The sequence below is a fragment of the Vipera ursinii genome (genome assembly GCF_947247035.1).
Source record: "Vipera ursinii genome assembly, chromosome: 4".
Taxonomy (NCBI): domain Eukaryota; kingdom Metazoa; phylum Chordata; class Lepidosauria; order Squamata; family Viperidae; genus Vipera; species Vipera ursinii.
This window is the reverse complement of record NC_139514.1, coordinates 20,016,685-20,031,525: the sequence shown is the minus strand read 5'-3', so window position 1 is coordinate 20,031,525 and position 14,841 is coordinate 20,016,685. Positions and strand designations below refer to the sequence as shown.

At 39.5% G+C, this 14,841-nt stretch overlaps 2 protein-coding genes across 3 annotated transcripts in view; one reads left to right on the top strand and one right to left on the bottom strand.

The window, feature by feature from the left end:
• Positions 1-1,645, bottom strand: part of IFT88 (intraflagellar transport 88) — a 39,516-nt gene extending 37,871 nt beyond the window's left edge. For both annotated transcript variants that reach the window (XM_083363091.1, XM_083363092.1), the window contains exons 1-2: positions 1,507-1,645; positions 1,366-1,420 (exon numbers count right to left, since the gene is read on the bottom strand). The gene's annotated coding sequence lies outside the window, so the exon portion shown is untranslated. The remainder of the gene's footprint in view (positions 1-1,365; positions 1,421-1,506) is intronic.
• Positions 1,646-5,441: 3,796 nt separating this feature from the next.
• CRYL1 (crystallin lambda 1) overlaps positions 5,442-14,841 on the top strand; it is a 45,038-nt gene continuing 35,638 nt past the window's right edge. Inside the window, exon 1 of the mRNA XM_083361638.1 lies at positions 5,442-5,598. Within this exon, the coding sequence (XP_083217764.1) occupies positions 5,558-5,598 (41 nt within the window). The 5' untranslated portion in view covers positions 5,442-5,557. The remainder of the gene's footprint in view (positions 5,599-14,841) is intronic.

Here is a 14,841-nt window from a genome sequence, read left to right as displayed (position 1 = left end):
ACTAACCCCAAATGCAAATCAAGCTGACTTTTCTGTCAGTCGCTTGAGACCGAATTGTATGGGTGAATGTGCTCCCCCAATTGATGCAATAAGCCCTCTGAAAATTAGATCAGATATTGGCAGCCACTGCCACAGAATTATACTACATAGCTTCCAAACAACTATGGTAGCCATGTCATCTTCAAAGGGACTCCCATGCAAAACACGTGACAACAACCCCCCTTTGAGAGATCACCGGGACAGGCCTGGAAAACAATTCTGCAAACTCCAGACAAGGCTGTAGTCAGTTTCTTAAAAGATACTTCTGGCCACTTCTGCTCCCAAATTCACATCTAGCCACTATTCAATTCCCGGGATGCAGTACCTCATCCCAGATATGTTTCCTTTGACCACAAGAAAAAAAAAAAGGGTTTTAGGAAAGAAGAATCTTTACTGTAATTGTAATTGTATTTGAGGGAACACCTTCTGCCAGCATCAAGTTCCCTTCGTCCAGTGCGCTCACACAGGGAGGGTCTTTTCAGGGTGCCGCCAGTAAAAGACTGCCAGCAGGGGGAGGGCCTTCTCTGTGGGTGCGCCTGTCCTCTGGAACCAGCTGCCCGTGGAGCTTAGGACTGCCCCCCCGACCTTCGTTCATTCCGCCGGGACCTGAAAACCTGGCTCTTCGAGCTCTCCAGCCCAGGCTGAGAATTTTTAACTGGGGTTTTTATTTTAAGGGATAATTTAATCTTTTTAAATTGTTTTTTAACTTTTGTATTTAATAATAATAATAATAGTAACAATAACAATAACAATAATAATAATAAGAAGAAGAAGTAGTAGTAGTAGTTGGAAAGGGACCTTGGAGGTCATCTAGTCCAACCCCCTGCTAAGGCAGGAAATCCTATACCATTTCAGACAAATGGCTGTCCAGTCTCTTCTTAAAAACTTCCAGTGTTGGAGCATTCAACACTTCTGGAGGCAGGTTGTTCCACTGGTTAGTTGTTCTAACTGTCAGGAAGTTTCTCCTTAGTTCTAGGTTGCTTCTCTCCTTGACTAGTTTCCATCCGTTGCTTCTTGTCCTGCTTTCAGGTGCTTTGGAGAATAGCTTGACTCCCTCTTTTTGTATTGTTGATTTTAAATTCCCTGTAAACCGCCCTGAGTCCTTCGGGAAAGGGCGGTATATAAATCTAACAAAATTAAATTAATTAAATTAATTCCTTGCTGAGAGCTGGCCAGAGTCAATCGGAAGTTGGACAGCGTACAAGTTTAAGGAATAAAAAAAATAGAAAGTCCTTTCCTACTGAAAGCACAAGCCTAGCCGCCTCCAGCGATTCTCCAATCGTTTCCTTCTAGCAACAAGTCGGAGAGTTTGGATTTAATGCTCACCTGGCTGAGCCGTTCCAAGGTCGAGAGCTCCAGCAGTGACGGAAATGATCAGAATCTGTAAAAATGCACACACAAAAAGAAGCATGTTAATGGGCTGAAATCCTTTCTTAAAACAACCCTTAACAGCCAGAGCCAGCATACTTGGAATTTTTCCGTATCCCGCTATCTCCCGGATAACCTTAGCTTCCCTCCCATTAACGCGACTTTTTTCTCTGGCTCTCCCCAAACAAAGCCTCGGAGGAGAAAAGAGACTCTCGTTGTTTTGAAGTATAGGGCCTGAACTCTCAAGCCCACAATGCATCACTTCAGGTTGCTAAGGTACAAGAACGCTCCTTTAGGAGGAAGAAAATATCCGAGCATGCGTAATAGCTCCTAACGAAGTTCCTTCGGCGGCAACCTTGGCTCTTTTATGACTCGCGGACTTCAACTCCCAGAATTCCTGAGCCAGCTATGCTGGCTCAGGAATTCTGGGAGTTGAAGTCCGCGAGTCATAAAAGAGCCAAGGTTGCCTACCCCTGGGCTAGACGCTTGTTGCAGCGTCCTGTTTGCCAGTGGTGAGTCATAGCTGGACATCTGACAGTAGAGAGAAAAAAAAGAAAGTTAGGAGCATTTCAAAGGATAGCTAGTAGATATTGATTTACATTACTTTTCTCCCATTTTTTGTGTTCCAGATTCCACCAAGCCCCAGCCTGGACTGGAAATACTATTATACTTCTATATATCTTGTAGGGCAAATATATTTGTGAATGGAATCTTAACCGTTTTAAAAAAAATTAAACAGTGTCAGACCTAGTTAGAAATTGGATGGGGGACAACCAGAAATTCCAAGGCTGTTAATTAGTAAAAAAAATAATAATCAGAAAAGGCAACGGCAGATCATTTTGCACATTGTTGTTAAGGAAACTACTCCTGATATGGTCATCCGAAATCAAGTTCAACTTGAGAGAATCATTATTTTTACTTTTTTCATTTGTGCATCTTTCGGTTGGCTTACTGAAAATGGGCAGTGTTTATAATGGGGAATAAAATTCTGCTAAAAGGATGGGGCTTTTTTTTTAATTCCACAAGTATTATGTAAGATTAATAACTGAGTACATATCTCTTAAACCACTAAAGCCATTTATAACTATTTAACTAGAAAGCAAATTGTGCAACTAACATGGCACAACTTGATGCTATTTAGTGGAATTTATTCTTTAAAAGCAGCTATGTGGGATGGAATCAGATCCAAATCTTTCTCTTTATGTATTATTTGCTGAGTGAAACATTGCATGCCTGGAATATAAAGGGACAAGTAGCCGGAAATGTGTATTAAACAAATATGAGCTTTTACAAAATAATGCAAATGCTGGTTACTGATATATTGAAAAGGTTTCTTCTTGAAATAAACCTGAAGGTTTATTGGTAAGAATAGGAACAAATAGAAAATCCACATGTCTATCAGTTAAAGTGAACTTTCTGGTAGGAAAGACTTAGTGAATTGTACCAGTTTAGTGAGAGGCTACCAGACTGCACTTTAGGTAAATTATGGACAATATTTTACTGTTTCTGTAATCTTATAATCTTATTCGAACAAGCCGGCCTAGCCTGATGGGGGATGGGTTTGGACTTTATTGTTGTTTTAAATGTATTTTAATCTATTGTTGTAACTTGGGCATCTCGTTTAATTCTTTTTTAATTTTTGTATTTTGTATTTTTATATGTTTGCCCTGTTCACCGCCCTGAGTCCTTCAGGAGAAGGGCGGTATACAAATAATAATAATAATAATAATAATAATAATAATAATAATAATAATAATAATAATAATAATAATAATAATAATAATAATTAAATTCAAGGCTTTTAATGTTAAAGTACTCATATGGGATATGGTTTAAAAATTAATGTTGTATAAAATCACATTTTAAAAGTGTTTTTAAAAGGCAAGGAAAATGTACTTCAGTATTCAAGCATAGTATCAAGATCACGTTTGAAAAAAGTTAACACAAAAGCAACACTGCAGTTTTTAAAATATTTTTTAATGTATCCTCGTTTTGCAATTATTTAGGCACATGAAAAATGAAAAGAAGGAAAACAGTATCACTTTGTATTATACAGCATGCGGAGTTGGTTTATAAAGCTTAGTTGATGAAGGCCTATCAGTAGACAATCAGTGTAAATATTTGCTCATGATACCCTTTAGTGTCACTTTCTCCTTCTGTCTCATCAGTGGATTAAACATACTTGTCTGCATGATAATGCTTTCTCTAAACCAAGAAGAATCTTCCCTTGGTTTATCTTTTGTTTGCAGTATATTTATTTTCTACAATAATTATAACAGAAATAGACTTGCTGCAATATTTTCAAGTTTAATTTTAATACTATTTACAATCTTGTGCACAAAGAAGTATGCTGTTAAATATGTCTGCCAGCAGTAAATCACAGTCAATTCAATGTGACTTTTGCTCCAATAGGCATATATAACAACAACTGTTTACTTGGATTGGTTTTATTAACAGGGCTACTTATTTAAACTTTGAAGTAAGAAGATCAAAAGTGGATAGCAGGCTATGCTTTTCTAACCCCAAATAAAAATTATATAATCATATAATCATGTAGATTGGTGTTTTTTTATCTAGTAAATTAAAACTTCCTCTAAGATTTAAAAATAAAATGGTACGTTTCTAATATATTGACAATCTAAAAATAGAAATTGCAGCTCATATTCTAATCAAAATCAAATTAAATGTATTGAAGTCTGTATATTATTAATAACCAACTTTTTAATTGTTCAGCATTAGTATTTGTTATTTTTACATTTGATGCATCTCAGGCTTTAATGTATTTTTTCAAATTATACCACCTACACATCCAGTCTTAAACTCTTGCTAATTATATCAGCAATGATCTTAAACGCCTTTGCTTTTCCCATGGCTCTCTTTCTTTCAACATCATTTTGCCTGAAGCAGTCTTGAACTTGTAACTCCAGAACATAAAAGCAAACTTTAAATAATGGCAATTAAATTCATATTGTTCCCAAATAAAAGTTAGCAATCCCTTTCCACAAAGCAAGTAAACATGAAATACAAAAATATGGGCATACTGATTTACATGGCAGGAGTTTAAATAAACAGGATAGTGTTGGAAGCACTGTAGAGTCTGTTCACATCCTGTTCTTATGATTTGGCACCTCCTCCATCACTGACATTCAGAGCAAGATAAGTGGTCACCTTTTTGGAAACTCACACCAGCAACTTAGTTTTGGTATGAGGATCAGCCCCACAAGATCTGATTCTGTCCCCAGTGACTCCCAGAGAAAGGGGAAGAAAGTGGCAGGGGGTGGACACTGACTCTTGTTGGTTCCACGACTCCCATGGCAGCGAAGAGACGGGGAAAGTGAGCGAGTGGCTTTTCAGATCTTTTTGTCTCTAGGAAAGCGCTGGACCACCCGGAAGAGAAGAACAAAAGAAATTTTTCCACCTTGATACCTTCAGCTACGTTGACTTCAACTCCCTTAATTCCCAGGCACTAGTGGGGTCGGGGATTATGGGGACTGGTCCTAGCACATGTGGAGAAGACCAGACCGGGGACAAGTGCTAAACCCTAAAGCAGGGGTAGGCAACCTCGGCTCTTTTATGACTCATGGACTTCAACTCCCAGAATTCCTGAGTCAGCATAGCTGACTCAGGAATTCTGGGAGTTGAAGTCCATGAGTCATAAAAGAGCCGAGGTTGCCTACCCATGCCCTAAAGCAAAGAATAAGGTTGGGATCCCTGGTTTTTCCGAAGAGAAAGGCATAAGAAGGGGGAGGGAAGATGGAGGGAGAAGAAATACAGTCGGAAACGGGGTGGCTTCTAGACTCTGGCGCTCTTCGCAGATTTACAACCGGAACGGGTCGGAAGGAAAGAAAATAGGAATAAGTGACATGATTGATCCGAAGGCGTTTCCCAGTATCGACTTTATCCTAACAATTATGGAAACGTGTTGGGCAACCCCTTCGGAGTCGCGGGTTGGAGCAGTTGTTTGGGACACTCGGGCAGCCAATAGGAACTATCCTTTTCTGGCAACCAATGGAAGGGGCCGTAACATCCCAGAAGTGGGGGTGGGGAGGACGCGTTCCCTTTTAAACGGGAGGTGGCCCTAGTGGGCCAGAGGGTGTCCTCTTTGCTAAGCCTGCTTCGTCTGCCGAAGGTTCTGCATTTCTCCACCACCATGAATCCCACCCAGGAGGGGCGAATTGTGATTGTTGGCAGGTAAATCCTTCGATGAACTTGAGTTACTCCTGGCTTGCTGTGCCCAGAGAGAAGAGGTAGGACGGTTAAAACAGAAGTGGCTCAGAAGGTGCTTGACGTTTCCCAGCCCCCACGCCCAAAGGGGCCAGGTTGGTGCATTTTTAGGTACAGCAGGGGTCTTCAAACTTGGCCCTTTTATGACTTGTGGACTTCAACTCCCAGAATTCCTCAGCCAGGCACACTGGCTGAGGAATTCTGGGAGCTGAAGTCCACAAGTCATAAAAGGGCCAAGTTTGAAGAGCCCTGAGGTACAGAATCTAGCAGCCATGAGAAAGCCCCAATAGCACAACTTCCATCAGCACTTCTTGCAGTTTATCCCACAGAGCCTTGAAACAAGAAAAATAACTACTCTATCCCACGTTGGACCTCTTTACTGTTACTTGGCACGTTTTCATGGAACAAAAGTTTGTTCCAGGAAAAGGAACTATCCTTTTCCTCCTGTTCCCTCTGTCAGATGGAATGGGTATGCAAAGTATTTTATTAGCCGTATTCATTTCAAAAGTTCTATAAATGGCAGAAAAATACAACTCGTGAGAAGCTAATTTGCAATGCAAGTGTCAGTTATTATTTTGGGGAAGTTAATGTAGAAATAAGTCCATCTTTGGCCTTCTATAGCTTGTAAAATGACTCCCAGCGGGTATAATAATCTTTTTTTTCTTTTTCTGGATTGCATCGAGTTAAAAAAGTGACAACTTTGTAGCTGAAATTAATTCTATTTTATATAAACATGGGATAAAATTAATTTAGATTGTGTATTATAGATGCTTCTAAAGTGCTTTTCAATTGAATAATATCTTAAGATACCGTTGTATTTCATTTTATTGCTGATTTTCCCACCCGATTTATGATTCAACCTCAGCCCTTCAAATAAAAGGGTATGAACAGTGGTTTCCACAATGGCTTCCCAGACTGCAGATTTTAGAGGTATTTGGAGCATGTTTATTTTAGATTGTCACATGGTCTTTGATTCAAATAGCAGTTAAAGTCTACATGAAGTCATGCCTCATTCACCAATGGTATGTAGAGTCAAGTCAGGTTTTGCCTAGTTTGCCGCAAGCTTTGTCAGCATCTGAGACGATTCAGTGATCAAGGAGCAAAGCTCAGTCACCAGCCTTTTTCTGCATTTATAATGTTGATTAGCTACCATGATACTACACTGCAGCATTTGCTTATGATATATGATTAGAAATATGCAATTGCACATTTAGGGAGGAGATAGGTCTTAATTTTGAATGTTCTGGAATAAAACAGTGAAGAGTATGCCTCTTGTTTTTATTAAGCTTTAGATAGAACTGTCTGTCCTTCTAACCTGAAGTTTAGAACTTAAAACATTAACATCATAGCAAAGTTTGGGCTACCGAACTAGAGCTGGAAAAGATGCTAACAAAGAGACCCAGAACACTTTCTTTGCTCTTATCTAGTGAACAAGTGAAGGCTAAGTATGATAAACCTAATAAAACATGTAATGATTATTTTTTGTAGCATATATAACTGAATATTTAATTGGGACTTCAGTATGTTGGGCTATGAGGACCCAGATTGTTGGGGGCAATTAAGCTGACTTTGTAATAATGCCGCTTGGGGGGTGTATGAAAGCCCTAATAAGCAGGCATATACATAGAATGAAGGCTACTGCTAAGCTTGTAAGCCGCCCTGAGTCTTCGGAGAAGGGCGGGATGTAAATGGAATTAAAATAAATAAAATAAATAAATAATCCAGCATCAAATGGATTTGGTTGAATTATATCAAAATGTGTTATGATTGCCAATTCCATCTTTTTCAATTATCCTTATAATTAATGGTACTATATCTACATGGAGGGAAGTAAGCAGTAGGTACCACAAGGTCTTAGGCCCAGTACTCTTCAATATCTTCATAAATGACTTAGATGAGGGAACAGAAGGGGAACTCATCAAATTTGCAGATGACACTAAGCTGGCAGGAATAGCCAACACCCTAGATCAGGGGTGTCAAACAGCCGGACGCGTCACTGGGAAACCATGCCCACCCCATTGCTGGCAATGGGGAAAAAGCTCCAATATGTTGTGCGATGTCACGTGACGTCGTGAGTTTGACATGTCTGCCCTAGATGATAGGCTCAAGATCCAGATGGATCTTGACAGACTTGAAACTGATCAAGGAGAGATTTAATCTAGAAATAAGGAGAAATTTTCTGACAGAAAAATAAACCAATGGAACAGCTTGCCTTCAGAAGTTGCGGGGGCTTCATCAGTGGAGGCTTTCAAGAAGAGACTGTACAGCCACTTGTCAGAAATTATAGGGTCTCCTGCCTGATCAGGGGGCTGGATCAGATGACCTACAAGGTCATTGAGTGCACTTACAGTTACAAATCCATCTTGTGATGATGCTATGTATCCCACTTCTTTCTAGCTTACCAAGAAGTAGGTTGTTGTATACTTTGTTGAATGCCTTACTGAAGTCTAAGTAGACTATTTCCACAGCATTTTGCTGGTCTTCTAATTTAGTCACTATGTCAAAGAATGAAATAAGATTGGTTTGGCATGATTAGTTTTCATCCATTGCTTCTTGTTCTGCCTTCAGGTGCTTTGGAGAACAAGTTGACACCCTCTTTGTGACAGCTCCTTAGATACTGGAACACTGCTATTATGTCATCTCTAGCCCTTCATCTCATTAAAATAGACATACCCAATTCCTGCAACTGTTCTTAATTTATTTTTTAGTTTTGTAACATTGACTATATGACTTTGTTCTACTGTATTTTTTAATCTATTTGATTGAAGGGCATTAGCTTCAGACTTGAGAGATCTAGGGTCACAAACCTTCCCTTCCCCTAAGTGACAAAGAACATCTGAAGAATAACTGAAACTATAAATATAATAATTACAGAATCAGAATTACAGGGTCAGAATAACATGAGCAGTATTGTAGCATCATAAGCAACATCCCCTTTCTTTCTGCATTGCATACACCCCCAAAAGACACAACTTTCACTGCAACATTGTCATTCTGTTAAAAGCAGCAAATGCCTGTGGCCAGGGTTTTTGTTGTTGTTGTTGTTGTTCTTATTGCTGAGGTTAAAAACTGAGCAATGAATGAAAGTGATTGTTTAATGAAAAGTCTAATGAAAAGAAGGACTGGAGTGACATGAGAGCAGGGTTCCAAATCTCAGGGGTTGCAACAAAGAAGAGGGAGTCAAGCTATTCTCCAAACCACCTGAATGCAAGACAAGAAGCAATGGATGGAAACTAATCAAAGAGAGAAGTAATCTAGAACTAAGGAGGAATTTCTTGATAGAACAATTAACCAGTGGAACAACCTGCCTCCAGAAGTTGCCAATGCTCCAACACTGGAAGTTTTTAAGAAGAGACTGGACAACCATTTGTCTGAAATGGGATAGGGTTTCTTGCCTGAGCAGAGGCTTGGACAAGGTCCCTTCCAACTCTACTGTTGTTGTTGTTATTTTGGGTGGAATCCCAGCTTCAGAAACTGAAAACAGAAAAACTAGAACACAGAATAAAATAGTACCAGCAAAACAAAACAAAAATACTGTGGCTTGTTAGCCCAGAACTCTGCTATCCATTAAGCTGTTTATAACCAACACCACCAATCTTCATCTTCTATAATTTGCCATAATGGTTATTTTCAATGGCTGATAAAGAACAGAGAGAGGTTTTCTGTTTTTGGTTCTTCGGCTTTGAAACGGAGATGAGCTCCGGCCCCTAGAGTTGGAAACGACTAGCACACATGTGCGGGGGAACCTTTACCTTTACCTTTTATGCTATACTCACTTATTTTGTATTCAGCGCTTGTCCGAGGACGTCTCCATGGTCATGTGGCCGGCATGACTAGACGCCAAAGGCACACGGAACACTGTTACCTTCCCACCTTAGTGGTCCCTATTTTTCTACTTGCATTTTTACATGCTTTCGAACTGCTAGGTTGGCAGAAGCTGGGACGAGTAACAGGCGCTCACTCAGCTACGCGGCATTAGGGATTCGACCCGCCAAACTATTCGAACGGCAGTTGTTGCACTCATTTAATGACAGTGCTTTTATTTATAAAAGAATTAATAAAAATCTGATGGAGATCGTTAGTCCTGACATCCCCTGAGATTCATGAAAGAGTATTCATGATAATGGGAAACTTGGTGGCAGTGAGTGAGACGCTGGTTGAAAACACAGCGAACATCTGATATTCCAGGTCTATTCCAGTAATCACAGTAAAACTAGGAACACTAGAGCTAGAGATATTTATGAGAAACAAGATTTTAGCAACAGTCAGATGTTGCCATGTCTTTTCATTTTGAATTGTTTATTGCTCTGTACTATGGATCATAAAAAGTATTTAATTGCAAAAAAAAAGAATGAAAAACATTCACTCCATGATAATGTGATGTATAAAATGCTGCTAGATTCCAGTAACTTTATAACGTGGGAAATAAAAGATTGAAAAATTGACTGAGAACATCTAAATAACAAAATGGGTGATTCCTTGTCAGCAATGTGGTGTTTCAGATTTTTGAAGAGGCCTCATTCAGGCAGTTTCAGCACAATCTCTCTTTTAATATCCATGTCAATACACATTCTGCTTCACTTTCTTTAAACCAGAAAGTTTGGGGGTTGATGATTCATTGTATATTAATATTCCCTGTGGGTTCTGAATTCTTCAAGAAGCTAGCTGATGGAGTAGGTAAAATATTCAAAAAAAGATAAAACCAGGGCTTTTTTTCTCATAGAACGCTCAGAACGGAGTTCCGGCACCTTTTTTGGATGGAACCTTGTAGGGTAGGCAAGGCGGGTTGTATGACATGTGTGAGTTCCGGCACCTTTTTCTTTTACCAAAAAAGCACTGGATAAAACTATCCACATTATAAAAATTCTATAAAAGATTGTGTGACTAAACAATTCCTTCTAACTGCTGGAACAATTGAGTTATATTTGAGCAGATGGCAATAGTTAGTAGGTAGCTGGTTTGAAAGATATATTTGGCTACTTCTAAGCCACATCATGAAGATCTTAACTTACCTGCTAAGGTTAATTACTTGATTACTAATAAGCATTTAACGCTTTGAATTTTTTGCAAGTCTTATAAAGGGATAGGAGAAATTCCTCTGTTTACCAACAAAATAAAATCTTTGTATTTTCTTTTATTGCAAATGAAATCATATTAAGTTTTGCTTGTAAGAGGATAATCAGAGGGAGGTAGTAATGTAAGGCAGAGGTCCCCAACCATTTGGGCACCAGGGACTGGTTCCATGGAGAAAGGTTTATCCATGGACTGGAGGGTGTGTGGTTTTGTGTGCTGCCTGCATCCCACAGATAGGGATTTGCTTGTATGTGCGGCCAATGTTGAACAATTATTGGCATATTGTGCCAACAATTACTGGCATATTGTGGCCCAGTACCAGTCCACAGACCGGGGTTGGGAACCCCTGATCTAAGAGATGCTTTATTTACTCTGAAAACCAACTTTTTCATTGCACAACATATTTGATTGATCTTAAAAAGTAGGGCAGCTGTCAAATAGGCAAGTGAGAGAAGAGGTTTTGCTAATATTGGAACGTGTCACAATCCCAGCTATATTGCAGAAGTTTCCATGTGTGTGCAAGGAGATCAAAACAAATTGCTGTTCCAAGCAAAAGAAAAAGCCCATAATTTAAGCTCCAACTGTAATTGTTCAACATTGGCCAGAATGTTGGGTACACACGGTTACTCAATTACCCTCCCCCTACATTAAGAGTAATACATTTTGAGCAGAGTCTAGTTAGAGTCTAGATAAAGCAATCACAAGAGAGTCTGCCCAAACTCTTCTGAATGCAACTTACTTAATTCCTGTTCTCCCTATTATTCTCCAATCAGGAAAGCTGACTTTGCTGAGAAGCAAGGTTTTAGTATGAGGAAATCACTGCTTGGTTTTATCAAGTCTGGTGACTTCAAAACAAATTTGTCTTTGTTTCTACAGAATCATTTTGCAACAAATTGGTAATTTTGTCCAATTATCCAATCTACCGGCACTTATTACAGTGTTAAAAAAGAGGTTAATCATTTTCTACTTGTTGATTGTAGCTATGGCCATTAAAACATACATATTCAGATTACTACATATGCAGTTTAGCTGAGCTTTCAAGCAAGGCTGATGTTATGTAAATATACTGTCAACTTGGAAATTTTATATTTAAGCATTTTTAATTTAAAAATAGGTATTTTTAGAATATTATAGAACTGATTCAACCATCCTTCTCCAATCTAGCATTCCCTAATGTGAGGGGATTGCAACTCCCAGAACTGCTAACCATTTACGACTGGAAATGGAATGTTAGCGATTGAATTCTTGTAATTTATATATGTGCATATGTATGTATGTATGTATAATATGCTTAAATGCTAAAATGAATTACAGTTTTATTATTATGTAAGCAAGACCTTGAGCCTTAGACCTGAATATTTATCATTCTCCCTTAACTATTGAGGTAAGGAAGAAATTGGAGAACTTTGATCAATTTTTAACCACAATTTAAAATTCAGTGTTAGCTATAATTTAAATGCTTAATCCAATACAACAAATGTGTATTCTCTGTTCCACAGCATTACATACATGACTCCAGATGTCCCCAGAATGCATGGGATCAAACATTTCAGACTTTTTTTCCCATTTTTTGCAAACATAACTGAAAACATAATTTCTCCTATTGGGCTGGTTAAGGGATAAATGAAACAACAAAAAACCAATCCTCATATTTTGGCCTGCTCAGTCCAGTGATGTCACAACACTGTCCATGGCAACTTTTATGATATTTTATGATATTTCAAATCAAATAGAGTATCCACATATTTTGAAAGAACAGTGAACAACATGAAACAATAGAAGATTAGATTAGATTAGATTAGATTAGATTAGATTAGATGATTAGATTACCGTATATACTTGAGTATAAGCCGACTCGAGTATAAGCCGAGACCCCCATTTTCACCCCCCAAAACTGGAAAAAGTTCGTGACTCGAGTATAAGCCGATCCGCCGTTCTGCAAGCCTCCGCCGCCAGCAGAGGCTCGATCCGCAATTTTGCAAGCCTGAATACACAGGAATACCCTGTGTGGCCGCGGCTCTCGGGGAAGCCCTGGCTGTCCGCTTCCTCGCTCCACACTGCCATTCGGGCCCGCGCGTTCCCCGGGCAAATCGCGGCGCCCAGCAGGCGAGGAAACACGCCCGCTCCAGTCGCCCCCACTTCCCTCAGGAGACGCGAAGCAAGTGACCGCCCGGAGCTTACCGAGGACTTGCGCGCGGCCGAGGCTTCGGTGCTTCCAGGATCACGCGCACCTCTCCCAAGCCGCCGCCGTCCGGAGACCTGCCGAAGTTTGGGGAGATTTGGGGAGGTGCGCGCGCACCTCCCCAAACCTCCCCAAACGTCAGCAGGTCTCCGGATCTCCGTGCCCTGCCTGCCTGCTTCTTTCCGCTTCTTTCCGCTTCTTTCTGCTTCTTTGTTGACTGGAGTATAAGCCGAAGTGGAATTTTTCAGCCCAAAAAGTGGGCTGAAAAATTCGGCTTATACTCAAGTATATACGGTAGATTAGATTAGATAAAATTAGATTACCTTTATTGTCATTTTTTTCCTGTGGGCACAATGGCACACATTAAAATGAAATTTAGTTGCTTCCTTTCAAAGTGTACACATACATAACACACATTTAAAACATACTATATATTCTTACATGTATGGAACAAAGCTGTGACTGAATCTGGATGTTCTGCTTCGCATACCACAGTGCCTCCTCCCAGAAGGTAATAAGGAAAACAGGTCGTGAAGAGGATGTGTAGCGTCCCAGACAATCTTGCGGACCCTGCTCAAGCAATGCTTATGTGCCATGTCCTGGATGGAAGGGAGGGAACTGCCAATTATCTTTTCAGCCATCCTCACCACTCTGCGCAGCCTTCCTGTCAGAACCAGGAAGATGCTTCTAAACCAGACTGTGATGCTGTTTGACAGGATCAGACAGAATATATGTCTGATTATATTATGAATGTCTTAAAATTAAATTTCAGTTGTGACTCAAGCAGTTATCTTAAGCAGTTATATCATCTAAATTGTTTTCACTAAAGATTGAATTTCATAGAATATGTATCATACCTTTTAAATACTCAAAAAAAAATCTAATAGCAATATTGTATTCCAGTAGTATTGTAGTAGCAAAAAATAATGAATAGTGTAGAAGCTCCTATGCCAGCAGCAATAGAATGCATGTTTGCTTGCACCTTGTTTTATGTTCAGATATGGCATTCTTTATTTGAATATTTATTAATGCAGGATTGGGGAAAAGCATAGGAAAGTGGATAGTTTCTGTCAGATTTTAAATAGATGTTCATAAAAGGCAATTCATATTTTCAATAATTAAATATCCAAATAATACGCATGCCATATCTGTGGTGGGGAATGCATAAAAGAGTATCTCACTAATGTTTGTGGAGGATTTCTCTTCAGCAATGATTTTGGGCTCTAATTTGCAGAATTAGCCTTTCACAGAATATCAAAACATAAGATGGTATTTATGTGTCCCTGGTATAAGACCATTTGCCTAGTAGTGTTTTTTTATGTCTATTTACACACTACTCGTTCAATCAGCTAACCATTCTTGAGCTGATATAAAATATTTCATTTCATTTCATTTATTGGATTTTTATACCGCCCTTCTCCCGAAGGACTCAGGGCGGTGAACAGGGCATATAAATAGCAATACAAAAGTTAAAAAAGATTAAATGAATTGCCCAATTAAAACAGTCAAATATAAAAACCCATAAAAACCCAGACATTCCCCCATCAGGCCAGGCCAGCTTGTTCGAATAAGTGGGTCTTTAACCCACGCCGGAAGGAGCGGAGATCCGGTGCCATCCGGAGCTCCACCGGCAGTTGGTTCCATAAAGCCGGGGCGCCCACAGAGAAGGCCCTCCCCCTGGGGGCCGCCAGCCGACATTCTCTGACCGGAGGCACCCTGCCCTCAGTACAGTTATATCAGTATGGCAATAGTTGAATATAATAGTTAGAATATAATAGTTGAATATAATTTTATTTATTTATTAAAATTATATGCTGCCTGTCTTGTTATCCTGTTATAGAAGTTGGATAATAGAGCTGGTTTGGTCTAGTGGTTAAGGTATCAGTCTAGAAACTAGGAGACCTTGAGTTCTAGTCCTGCCTTAAGCATGAAAGCCAGCTGGGTGATGTTGGGTC